We start from the raw sequence: 12,221 nt of genomic DNA on the forward strand, positions 1-12,221 counted from the left end.
CTCGCCCTCTGGGCTACTTCCTCTGGGCCCCACAGACCTCTGCGTTCACTTGTCTGGTGGGGAAAGGGTGAGGGTCACTCCTGGGAGTTTGTAACTGGCCAGGGCTGGGACTGGCCTGTATCACTTCTGCTCACGTGCTGTCGGCTGCACGTGCCCACACGGCCAGCCACATTGCCTTGCAGGACTGGCTGGGAAACGGAGCCTGGCTGGTGCTCAGGAAGAAGATGTGGCACACATGTGGGGAGCGTCAGGGGTCTGTGTCCTCGTTGGGGAGGAAGGCGGCTAATTTTTATAGAAAGCCAAATAAGCTCATAAATACAGACTGACTTCTATTTCATGAGCACCCTGCAACATTAACAAGATATTACATCCACTTCTATCCTTATCTTTAGAACTTGGACAGATTGCCATATAGGTCTATCCAGAAAATGGCATTTAGTTTTATATTGTATACTTTCTGGTTTATGTTTTTTACATTTTACAAATGGGTTTGTACATATATATATATATATATATATATATACACACATACACACACACATATATATACATATATATATATATATACACAGATATGCATATATATATATATTTTACTTATGGATGTATTTTATCATGCTGTTAGGGTCGTATGGTCAGGTTTGCCATTATGCAGACTTGGTCCTACCATGTTTTACTTTTCCTTGAGCATTTTCTGGCTGAAGGGTTATAGTTCTAACTTGTTCATCTGTATTTACTTTTAGGATTGACCCTGTAAAAATGCCTTGTTACCATATCTGTGGTGCACGATTATTGCTAAGTACTACCATTTGAGTAAAATGAAGCGGGTTTTTGTTTATTTGTTTTTTCATTTTACTCTAGTTCTTCTGTGTGTTTATATGAGCGTCCTGCATCTTTACAGGTGTATGATTTTTTTTTTTAAGATTTTTATTTATTTGAGAGAGAGCATGAGCAGAGGGACAGAGGGAGAGGGAGAAGCAGGCTCCCCGCTGAACAGGAAGCCTGACACAGGGCTTGATCCCAGAACCCTGGAATCATGACCTGAGCCGAAGGCAGACGCTTAGCCGACTGAGTTCCCCAGGCAGCCCACGGGTGTTAGGATTCTAAAGTTCAGTCTACAGCCCAGAAGAAAACTGGCCTAGACCATGCGCCTTAACAGCAGCATTGGAAGGAAATCCCACAGACCATCCATCTAATTTTCATTCTTCATTTTCTGTTCTCTAAAAATAGGGAGTGGTTGCAGGGTGGAGAAGAGTCCACGTTCATCTCACTTTTCCTCTAAGTATTTTATGTCATGATAGAGCAAGTTAAAATGATTTCTATCCTACGGTTAAGTCAGAGAACTAGATTCTGTTGATGTTGGCTTTTCTTTGGTCCTGCTGCACTGTGTATTTTCTGAGTCTGTTAGCCATGAGCCTCTGGGACTCACTGCCCAGTGCCTGGGTGGTCTGTTCCCGCCTCGCTGTGTCCTTCCTCGAGCACTTAGCCGTCTGCTGTCTGTATGCTTTGTGGGCAGCCAGGCTTTAGATTCGAATGTGGGGCTGGGATTTCCTTGCTATTACAAATAGGCAGTTTATGCATTTGTTGAATACCTGTAAGCGTCTGTGTACCAGGCCCTGTGCCAAGCATGAAAATACATTGGTGAATAAAACAGACCATGGTCTCACCCCTCGCGGACCTGTCAGATGAAGGGCAGAGAGCAGTGGGAGTGGATTTGCGACCGGGTGGAATTGCTCGGATATTGACGGCTCATCTGTGAAGGCCTCCTTCTGTGACTCAGGAGTGAGAATGCAGGAAGGGGGTCTGTGCTGATCTGTCTTGCAGTGTATAAGGAGACAGGCCGCTTGTCAGCAGCTCTGTGTTAGGCTTACGGTATGGAATGCTGTCTGCAAAAATGTCATGTACAAATGACAATAATAGCAAACATTGAGCACTTCTGTTATTTGCCCACTACTGTCGTAGGTACTTTGAACGTGTTCTTTCATCTTCTCCCATGAGATACAGGCACCATCAGTGTCTGCCTTTTCCAGATGAGGAAACAGAGGCCCAGAGAGGCTCGGCTGCATGCTTGGGGCTGTGTTAGGTGATGGGAGGGCCGACGCTGCCACCCGCTCGCTCAGCTTCTGCTAGCCCACACCTTTTGGAGAGAGGACCAGCTGGAAGACTGATGTTCTGGCTGAATAGTGACTGATGAAGAAAGGATTTGGGGGGCCTTGTTACATATTCTTACATTTGAATACTTGTGTCTAAATGCAGTTAGACAGCATGTAGATAATTAGTAAAAGGAAAGAAGGTCTGGGAAGAGATGAAAATCACAATACTAGAATTCCAAAGGGGGCAAGATTTATGATCCCAGTGTATTTTCAGTTTAATACAAAAAGCGTCTTTAGAAGTTTTAAATGAATATTTAAAATAATCTCCCAGGAATGTACCTAGTTCTCAGGCAGCTTGGAGTTTTTATTGAAAACGAACCACATTGGTTTCTCTTTGAGTTCATTCTTGTAATTCAGTAACTGCTTCCTTTTAGAAACAGATGAAGGGGGTTGAGAATACTTTTCTGGATCTCAGCCTATGGCAAAGTCAAAATCAAAACTTAGCAGACCCTCTACTTATAATGGAAGGGGATCCAGTCTACTTTTCCAGTTACATTTTGCCTTATCTATAATGAGAAACCTATCTTTTGGAGGACTGGAAATTAACTCTCTAACAGAAGGAGAAAACGAAGGCTGTGAAGAGCTGTGTTGCTGCAGCCACATGACCAGTCCTGTCTGGGGCTTCATCAGCAGGGGAGGGATGGGGGCCAGTAAAACGCAGTTGTGGAATTTTATCGCTTACGACAGATTTCAGAAGAAACCGAGTATTTTCCAGGTCTCTGTAAGCACCGCATGACGTGAGCCTGGCGAGAAAACTAGCAGAAAGTATCGGGTCTTCACATACTAAATCACGAAGTAAGCCATGGTTTTTAGTCGAGACAGAAAAGTCAGGATCCTCTTTCCCCTTCCCATAGTTGTGAGTAGAGTTGGGACGGAAGGTGAGGAGAAACTGCTGGTCGCCGGCTTCCGTGCAGCCGCGAGAAGGAGTGCCAGCTCCAGAGGCAGTTCCCTGGGACTGGGTGGTGACCGGGTGTGGGTGACCCCGACGGAAAGTGCTGCGCAGACTGGGTCCTGTAGGTCACTCACGGGAAAGGAGTGTAGGTCGGGCTTGCCTAGGGTAGGAGAGAGCAGTGCTGATCCAGGAGTGGTTCAGGACAGTGGAGAAATTACACTTTGCTCTCCCCTTTGTTGGAATAGGTGAAACAGTTGTAAGTTCATAAGAGGTTCTCACGATGAATGCCGCTGCTTTCCAGCTCTCGTTACAACACAGGATTTAAGGGCTGAGTGAAAGTAACCCCGGAGGGCTCCCCCTCTTTCTCAGAAAGTACCTTTTATTCTGTCTGTCCTCTTTTCTGACACTGTGCCCTTGTGTCTGTTATTTTTTGGTCAACTCATTAACATGGAAGCGACTGATGCAGCTCATGAATTACGAGCCCTGAAGTTTGCTGACTCAAGTTCAGGATGAAAGCTTGCCAGCAAATCAGTAATGTAATACTTTTAACCCTGGTTATAATTTAGCATACTGTTCCTAGTTTTTAATGAAAAATCTGACCACTGTAATAATAGAGTGAAAATTAGCGGCAAGCACATTATTCATGCTAGAATGTTCTGTGTAGATAGAGGGGAATGAAAGCAGATATGACACAGGATGCAGAGAGCGTTGCAGGGGGAGAGGACTGGGAGTCCTTGTCAGCCCAGAGGAGGAAGCACCTAATGTGATAGGAGTGTTAGGGAGGACAGCATCGTGAGGGCGGTGGGAGCACCTGAGCAGGAGTAGATGAGAAACTGCCAAGGGACATTGATCGGCCAGTTAAAGTTAAATCCACACTTCCAGTGATTGCAGCTTCATCCAGCAACTCAGTGGTGTGTGGAGAAGTGGGACGCATGGGTCCCTCCATGGGCCATGTGCAGGGTGGGTCTCCTGAAATCATGAGCCGGCCAGACAGGGAGCTGGCGAGAGAGCGAAGTAGGGCAGGAGAAAATGGAGTGTCTGTACCGAGGACTTAAGGAGAAGCCCTTCTCTGTAGAGATTTTGCATTTTGGCTGAGACAGCATGTAGAGTGAAAATTTTCCCAAGAGAGGGATGAGGTATGAAATACGGAGGTTTGTGTATGACGTGATGGTGTCCAGAATTCACAATTCTGAGTTGGCTGTAGGCTGTCATTTTCATGTCTAACTCAAGAGAAGATCTGGTTTTTAAAATCCCCACATTTAGTAATTTGAATAAGATTTATATCATATGGGTTGAAACTTCCCCTGGTTCATTCTCACGTCAGGAATAAAATGAACCCTTTGGGAGCTTTTTAACTTGTTTTTCTTGAGTACTGAAATCTCTGATTTAAAAAAAAAAATAGGGGCGCCTGGGTAGGCTCAGTCGGTTGGGCGTCCAGCTCTTTGTCTGGGCTCAGGTCTTGATCTCAGGGTCGTGAGTTCAGGCCCATATTGGGCTTCATGCTGGGCGTGGAGCCTACTTAAAAAATTATAATAAAATAAATAAAATTTAAAAGAAAATAAAATGGTATCACCATGGGCAAATTATTTAATGTCCTGGGTTTCCATTTCCTTGGCTGTGAAATGGGACTTCTGCTCCTGCTGTGCATTCATGAGCTCAGGTCAAGTTCATGAGAAGGGAATGTGAGTTTTAAAAGTTGAGAAATACTGGCTGAGTTTCAAAGAAGATGTTTTTAAAAGAAAATTATTTTGATGATCTGTATAATTAATTCTTTCTGGAGAACTGAAAAAAGATGGTGAGGCTTTCTTTAAATGCCTCACCAAAAAAAAATGCAAATGTGGTGCTTTTAAAGATCTCCACGAATACTTAAAAGGCCAATTGAAAAATGAAGTAATTTAGTTTGTCTCTAAATAGAGTTCTAGTGGAAGAATGTTAATCTGTAAGAGTTCAAAGTGTCTTATCCAGGGGAATCCGACTGTGAAACATTTCTTTTGTAGCAATATGGTTTCTTACACATATTCCATTGTCAGAGCTTACTGATGTTTATTATGGGACACACTCAATGTCTTTTTCTTCTTTAGAAATAAAGCAGCTTCATAGGTGTAGCTTATGGTTGTGTTCAAAATGTAGCAAATTATAGCACGTTCCGGAAGATCAATGCCAAGGACGCTGAAAGTAGACATTTAGCCTTTTAGATTAATGGGCAAGAAGGGTCAATAATTGCATGGATTTCAGGAAGCTTAAAAATAATGTTCTTGTTCTGCTATAGTGATGTTAGAAAATGGAACTCATGTTTCGATGCTACATTTTGATGTTGACTGTTTCATTATGGTGGGATCACTTACTTTGTAACATCTAGTTATATATTGGGGGGGAGGGCTATGGAAGGCAGTTCCTTGATGTTTTCAGGTGGGAACCACATATGTATCCATGTCTGGAAATGGCAGACTATTCTGCCTCTCAGCTTGTTTTCCCGTTGTTCCGTAGGGCCCTCCAGAGTTCCCGCAGCACACGCCTGGGCCTGTTCCCAGCAATTTCAGCCAGCCCCCACGACTTCCTCTCCAGGACCAGTGGAGGGCCCCGCCCCCGCCACAGGAGCGAGACCCTTTCTTCTTAGGAGGTAAAGACTGGTGCAGGCTCCCAGAACAAAGTCGTATTGGGTGATGTGCCTCAACACATTCATGTTTTAGATTGAATTGAGCTTCCAGTAAGAGATTTTTGTAAAGAGTGTCAGTTTTTTGTACCAGAGCACTTCCTGTCATTTCAGATGCTAAAATTGGACGTTGTTGATAGCTGCAATGTGAGACTCTCATACAAAGGAGGCAGTCCTTGCTCTATAGAAAATGAGTAATGAGGCAATCTAGAAATAAGTTGTAAAATGTAGGATTCTTTTCAGACTTTCACATCTGCCCACCACTTGTAATTGTTTCTGGTAAGATGGTACGTAAAACAGCTGTTGTGCGGCGGGCATGTTGTGTACAAGCCGAGGGTAATGTTGCACCACCGTTCAGTTTCAGGTGAACCAAGGTTCCCGAGTCATCTCTTTCTGGAACAGCGAAGCCCCCCTCCGCCGCCACCGCCCCCCACGCTTCTTAGCAGCACTCACCCAGTGCCCACTCCTAGTCCCTTACCGTTCACTCAGCCTGGACCAGCGTTCAGTCAGCAGGGACAGCAGCCCGTGTTTCCGAGAGAGAGGCCCGTTAGGCCGACCCTCCAGCCGCCAGGTCCAGTGGGGATCCTTCACTTCAGCCAGCCAGGCTCAGCGGCCACGCGGCCTTTCATCCCTCCTCGGCAGCCCTTCCTGCCTGGTCCGGGACAGCCATTTCTGCCCACCCATGCACAGCCTAATCTGCAGGTATGCATCTTGGCGAGCTGTGGGGAGGAGGCGTGCACCTGGAGCTTTGGGTCTTTGTGTTTCGTAAAATGAAGTTTCCTGTTGCTATCTGAGTCTTCTAGAATGTGGAGATGATGTAAAGAATAAGGGTTTAGTCTTAAATGTGCTACTTATTAAAGGCAACTTTCTTGACAATATTGTTTTTCTCCCTAATATGGTAGGAAAAATAGAAAAAAGTGATTGTCAGTTTGGGGGAAATGAAAAAATTCAGTATTCAGATTTTTTGGTGGTATTGCTAATAAAGTTAGGACATGTTTTGATAATACCTTTGCTCATCATTGGAAGATTCTGGAAGTGTTCACGAATGGAAGTAAAGTTCTTTGTCAAATAATGTTCCTGCAAAATGTAGCAGAAAGATTGTACGCATGGAGGAGAAAACGGAGTTGCTGTTACCCCGTTGTTTGAAAGATTTGAGTGCCCTCTGCTGTAGGTTGTATTTCATGGGGGTCTGGAGCTTCTGGGAGATCCTTCTTGCCCCATGTGATTCTGCTCAGATTTAAGCTTACTGGTAAGATACAGAATGATGGTATACTTGAATCAACTATTTAGAAACATGTAGACTATTGAAATTAAAAAAAAAATTATTATTTTGGGTGATAAAGTAGCATTAAATGTGTCTTCATTTTTCTTTTTATTAAAAAATATGATGAAAAAATATGAATGCATCTCCTTTGCAGAAGTATTTGAGAATTTAAAAAGGAAATTGAGAAATCCCATCATCTAGGAACGTCACCACCAGGATTTGGGTGCTTGTGTGGTCTCCCCAGTTGTCCTAGTGCGTCCTCGTCACCGTGCTCTTGTTAACGTGGTGGGATCTCCTGTTCGAGAATTCCCTCTCACTGTGTCACTTAAAAAGTGCTGCACAAGTGTGTGTTTTATGGCGGCCACTGCTCTTGGGACGTGTTTATTGGTTTCAGTACTTAGGTATTAGAATCCTTGACGTTGTGTTTGTGTGCACCCTCAGTTGTTTCCTTAGAACAAATCCCTGGATTTGGGGGTTAAGAGGACTTAGGGCAAATACAAAATGCACGAGCATAGCTTTTGGCTTTTTAAAAACTGCAAATTCTAAATGAATTTTAGCACCACTTCAAGTTTCTGGTGTTGGGGGTTTTAAGGGGATGGCCAAATTGGAACGTCACAAGTATCTACATTTACAAACCGTTGTTTCTCTTTCTTCTGGCACGGAAGGGGCCCCTGCACCCGCCACTGCCCCCTCCGCACCAGCCTCAGCCCCAGCCCCAGCAGCAGCCACCGCTCCAGCCGCAGCACCAGCCCCCGCTCCAGCCGCCCCCGCAGCACCAGCCGCCCCCGCAGCCTCCGCACCAGCCGCAGCACCAGCACCACCACCACCTCTCCGTCCCGCCTCCGCCGCTCATGCCCATGTCGCAGCCCCAGTTCAGGCCTCACGTGCAGACGGCCCAGCCTCCGCCCAGCAGCGGCCGGATGCAGTGCCCCCAGCGCCAGGGGCTGAGGCATGTGAGTGTCTTACTGGGGGGGGCTTGGAGGGCACGGGACTAAGGGGCAGACCCTGGGAGCTGGAATATTTTCCATTTCTGATTTAATGACTGAAACGTGTATGGTACGTTTCTCTAAAGTTAGTGTATGTTTAAAAAACTGCTTAGGAAACAGATACTCTTGACTACAGAAATTAATGAAGCCCCGTTGGTGCCTAAAAGACTGCGTTGATATTCTGTACTTGCTCATCTTTCGTGTATCTAGGTATTTTCATAGTGATAGATGGTGTTATTCGTAGACGTGTAATTTCAGCAAATAGTTGTGGGTGGTGGGCACTCTGCCTTTGCCAGTAGCTTACTTTTTGCTGGCTAGATTGTCTGTTTCTCCTTGGGCTCTGAATAAATAAGTAGAAGAATTCAGGAAGAATTGTCTGGCTAGCCTCTGTTGCTAGGCACCATTCCAGTTCCTGGGAATGCACCAGTGAACATGAGAGACCAATTTCCTGCCTTCATGAAGCCTGTATTTAATGGTGGGGGGTTAACAATGCATTTAGTTGTGAGGGTACAGGCTCAGGTCCCCATTGACAGAAACTCGAAAATGTGCATTGCTCCACAAACAAAAGATAGTAGTCATTGCTATTGCCTTGTTCTCCATTAATAACTCCTTAAAGAGGCTCACGGTTAGAGCGTTGGGCCAAGGGGAGGTAGTTGGATTTTCATTTTAGTATTGTCCCTTTGACCCACAGCTTTAAGCGTGCCACTTAGCTACTTTTTTTTTTTTTTAAAGATTTTATTTATTTGACAGAGATAGAGACAGCCAGTGAGAGAGGGAACACAAGCAGGGGGAGTGGGAGAGGAAGAAGCAGGCTCATAGCAGAGGAGCCTGATGTGGGGCTCGATCCCATAACGCCGGGATCACGCCCTGAGCCGAAGGCAGATGCCCAACCGCTGTGCCACCCAGGCGCCCCCACTTAGCTACTTTTAATTTCAATTTTTCTCATACCAGCCTCTTTCTTTCTTAAAGTAGCATTGAGACTAACATGATAGAAGAAATGAGGAAGGACTTTCGGAGAGGTGCATTGTTACTGAGGCTTCATTTTGTTACAGCAGTGGCAGATACAGCCCTGCCTTGTGTTCTTAAATACTGACCCGGTGTTCTCAGAGCTCAGGCCTCTCCCAGCCATCCCTCCTACCTGTAAGCTCCTCCAGCTTTTGGGTCTCTGTTAAGAGTCCGGGAGATGAGAAAGACTAAGAATTTCCTCTCGGGTAAAACTTTTGAGCATGTTTTTCTGGCAGGGTATAGCTTTCTTAGGACACTGACTTACTGCTTGATTCTTTTCTTGTTGCACCTTAAATTTAGGGAGCCCAGGAAAAGTGGTGCCAGTAATCCTTTGTTGGCCCTATGAGTTCTGTTAGAAATGTCGGTCCCCATACTCAGGTACCAACTGCGGTCCCCTGGTGTAATTTCCCTTTAAAAGGAGCCTATCTATAGGCAAGTAGGATAACCTTGACGAGTCCTGCCCTCAGCAGTAGCGTGTGCTGCCCCATAGAGCAGGAACATTCGTGCATGAAAAAAAAATGTTCGCCATGGGAAAGTTATCTGCACCCCAGAAGAAGTCACTTACTAATTAAAATGCTTTTTACAATATTTTCATCTAATAATATGTGCCTTTTTATGTTCTTTCTCCCAAGTATCCTGTTGTAATTCAAATTTCTTCTTATGATAGAATACAACGTCTCAGAATGTAACCAAACGGCCAATGCAGCCAATGCAGCCAACTGCTCCAAGAAACAGTAACCTGCGCGAGTTGCCCATAGCGCCGTCGCACGTTATGGAGATGAGTAGCAGCCGCTGCTCTTCCACGCCCGCAGCTCCAGGAAAACCTGTCGCCAGCACGTCCCCGGGGCCCACGAGGCCAGGGGGTGGGCCCAGGGGCGCACAGGGCAAGAACGAAGCCAAAGTCAAGCCAGTCAGCCCTGTGGTTCAGCCCAAAGAGGAGGCAAAAACAGAACCAGAGGTAAGACTGTTTTGATTAAAAAATACTTGATCTCAAACAGGAAGCCTTATAATCAACTTGTACCTCTTAGCGTACTCTCGTCCAGTGAGTTTTTCATAAAATCTTCACTTATTTCTAACCGGATCCTTCTTTGAACCTAACAGCATGTCCACGTGAGACACACTTTCATCCTCACGGGTGTGTGGTGTCAGACAGTGTTTCTGTATTTTGCAGTTGTAACTGATGCTGTCGAACATGTTGTCTCCTGGGGAGGGGGGAGCAAGTGATCGGATCTGTTTGCCTGATGCTTCCGTGCGATGGGGGTTCCGTCCCAGGCTGCTCCCTAGACCTACAGATGCAGCAGTTGAGTAGTATCTGTGAGACGTAGGTTCTGACCAAGAACGGGAGTCTACTGTCCATAGGTTAGTAACACGCCCTGGGAGGGGTCCACCATTGCTAGCAGTGGCCTTTGTGTCTGGGATGTGGGAAAAGATGAGTATGGGGAAGTTACACCAGTATTTTTAAAAACTACGTGGAACGTATATAGTAAGTTAGTATCATTTATTAACATAACATAATGAAAATATGAGCGTGAAGAACTTCCTTAGGTAATACAGGTGTGAAAGAATAAGTCACGTTTTCTTAATCACTTATCTTTCCATTGAAATTTGGGGGTGGGGTCAGATTTTCCTAATACATTTTTTTTTTAAGATAAGAGTTATTCGTTTTTTAGAGAGTGTGTGGAGGGGAGGGGCAGAGGGAGAGGGAGACAGAATCCCAGGCAGACTCCTCGCTGAGTGTGGAGCCTCACACAGGGCTTGATCTCACGACCCTGGTATCACAACCTGAGCCAAAATCAGGAGTTGGATGTTTAACCGACTGCACCACCCAAGTGCCCAGGTTTTCCTAATAAATTCTTGCAGCAGTGAAATGTTGCCACATGAGGAAGTAAACACAAAGTAAAAATATAGAGTTAATATTTACTAAGATCATATTAAGAAGAAGGGGTGAGTTTCTTGGTTTTAAGATCAATATATGAAAAAATTAGGTAGATTTATAACGTGGGTTCGGGTAGTTTATGAAAAGAAGTTTTTGCTAAAAATTTTATCCTGCTTGTAGTCCCAATAGCTAGCAGCTCCTTGCACGTGTAACCTCATTTGGCTCAGAAAAATTAAGTCACGTGACCCTTTACTTCTCTAGTCACGCTGGCTGGCTGAACTGAGCGGAATGAGCTTTAGGCTCAGCACGGGCCTCTTCGGGCTGTTCTCTTCACAGCAGTTGATTGAGGCCGGCTTCTGGGGGACGTTTTCTGTGGCACCCAGCAGGTGCTTTGTTTCTGAAGTGAGACTTGCGGGGAGCCGTAGTGTAAGTTGACTGTTTTCATGTGTTCACTTGTCATTCTGTGGACACATGCCGTGGGACCAAGAGTGAGACCGTTTTACTTTTTAAGAAGTCTTGTATTTGTTTGGCTTGGGTAAACATGGTTTATTTTCTTAAATTCACCCAGTTGGTAATGATATCACAAAGGACAGATCTGTGTACAAGTATTTCTTCCTGTGTATTTGAACATAGTTTAATTCTTTCTTGATTGCTTGGGGAAAATCCTTGGTGAATGTGAATTATTCCTGTGTTGAGACAGCAGGTGCTCTGGACTTGCATGCTTCCCTCAGAAGTCTGCCTCTCCCTGAAAGCCTGGCCAGCCCCAGCGCCTTTGAGCTATTGTCTACATCCTCCTGTTGGTCTTTCCTCCCTTTAACGCGTGTCTTGCTCTTGATTCCTACTTGAGCGCTCATCTGCCTTTCGGTTTGCTGTAGATGTGTTGTAGACTTTGAAAATAGATAACCAGGTTGGTTGGAATGGCTTCTGAAATGCCAGGCAAGTCCTGATGAGGCCCGACTCTGTCCCGTATGTCATTTGCCTGGCTTCTAGGAGCACCCACGGACTCCTCAGCTGCCTTCTGGTCTTAATTCCTAATTCTTAAGGTTTATTTGTTATTAGCTGAATTGTAGAGAGATTAAATCCTATTACGTTCTTTTGTAAAGGATCCTTGGATGACGGTAGCTGCGATTTTTTTTTTTTTTGAAGAAAATTATTATAATTCTTAACGAATGTTTAACTTTTAATAAACTCTCCTCATGGGATGCTTTTTATGAAAGTTACTAACTTTCTCAAAGATTTTTTGGGCAGACTTTCAGAGTGGTTTGGGGCTGGCATACTAAAGGCTCTCCTTCTACACCATTAATATTCGAATACCGCAATTGGCAGCATTTTGATTCTGTGGAGAGTGCATGAGTTCAAGGTCAGAGAGATTGACTTGTGCTGTTCATTATC

The 12,221-nt window shown here is 45.0% G+C and overlaps 1 protein-coding gene across 9 annotated transcripts in view; it reads left to right on the forward strand.

Annotated features, from left to right (window-relative positions):
* The window catches only part of RBM33 (RNA binding motif protein 33), a 131,186-nt gene that overhangs the window by 82,491 nt on the left and 36,474 nt on the right, over window positions 1–12,221 (forward strand). For all 9 annotated transcript variants that reach the window (XM_026479211.4, XM_026479212.4, XM_026479216.4 and 6 more), the window contains 4 exons: window positions 5,533–5,665; window positions 6,057–6,400; window positions 7,628–7,915; window positions 9,621–9,911. In XM_026479211.4, the coding sequence (XP_026334996.1) occupies window positions 5,533–5,665; window positions 6,057–6,400; window positions 7,628–7,915; window positions 9,621–9,911 (1,056 nt within the window). The remainder of the gene's footprint in view (window positions 1–5,532; window positions 5,666–6,056; window positions 6,401–7,627; window positions 7,916–9,620; window positions 9,912–12,221) is intronic.

Source organism: Ursus arctos, unplaced genomic scaffold, assembly GCF_023065955.2.
Source record: "Ursus arctos isolate Adak ecotype North America unplaced genomic scaffold, UrsArc2.0 scaffold_3, whole genome shotgun sequence".
NCBI lineage: Eukaryota > Metazoa > Chordata > Mammalia > Carnivora > Ursidae > Ursus > Ursus arctos.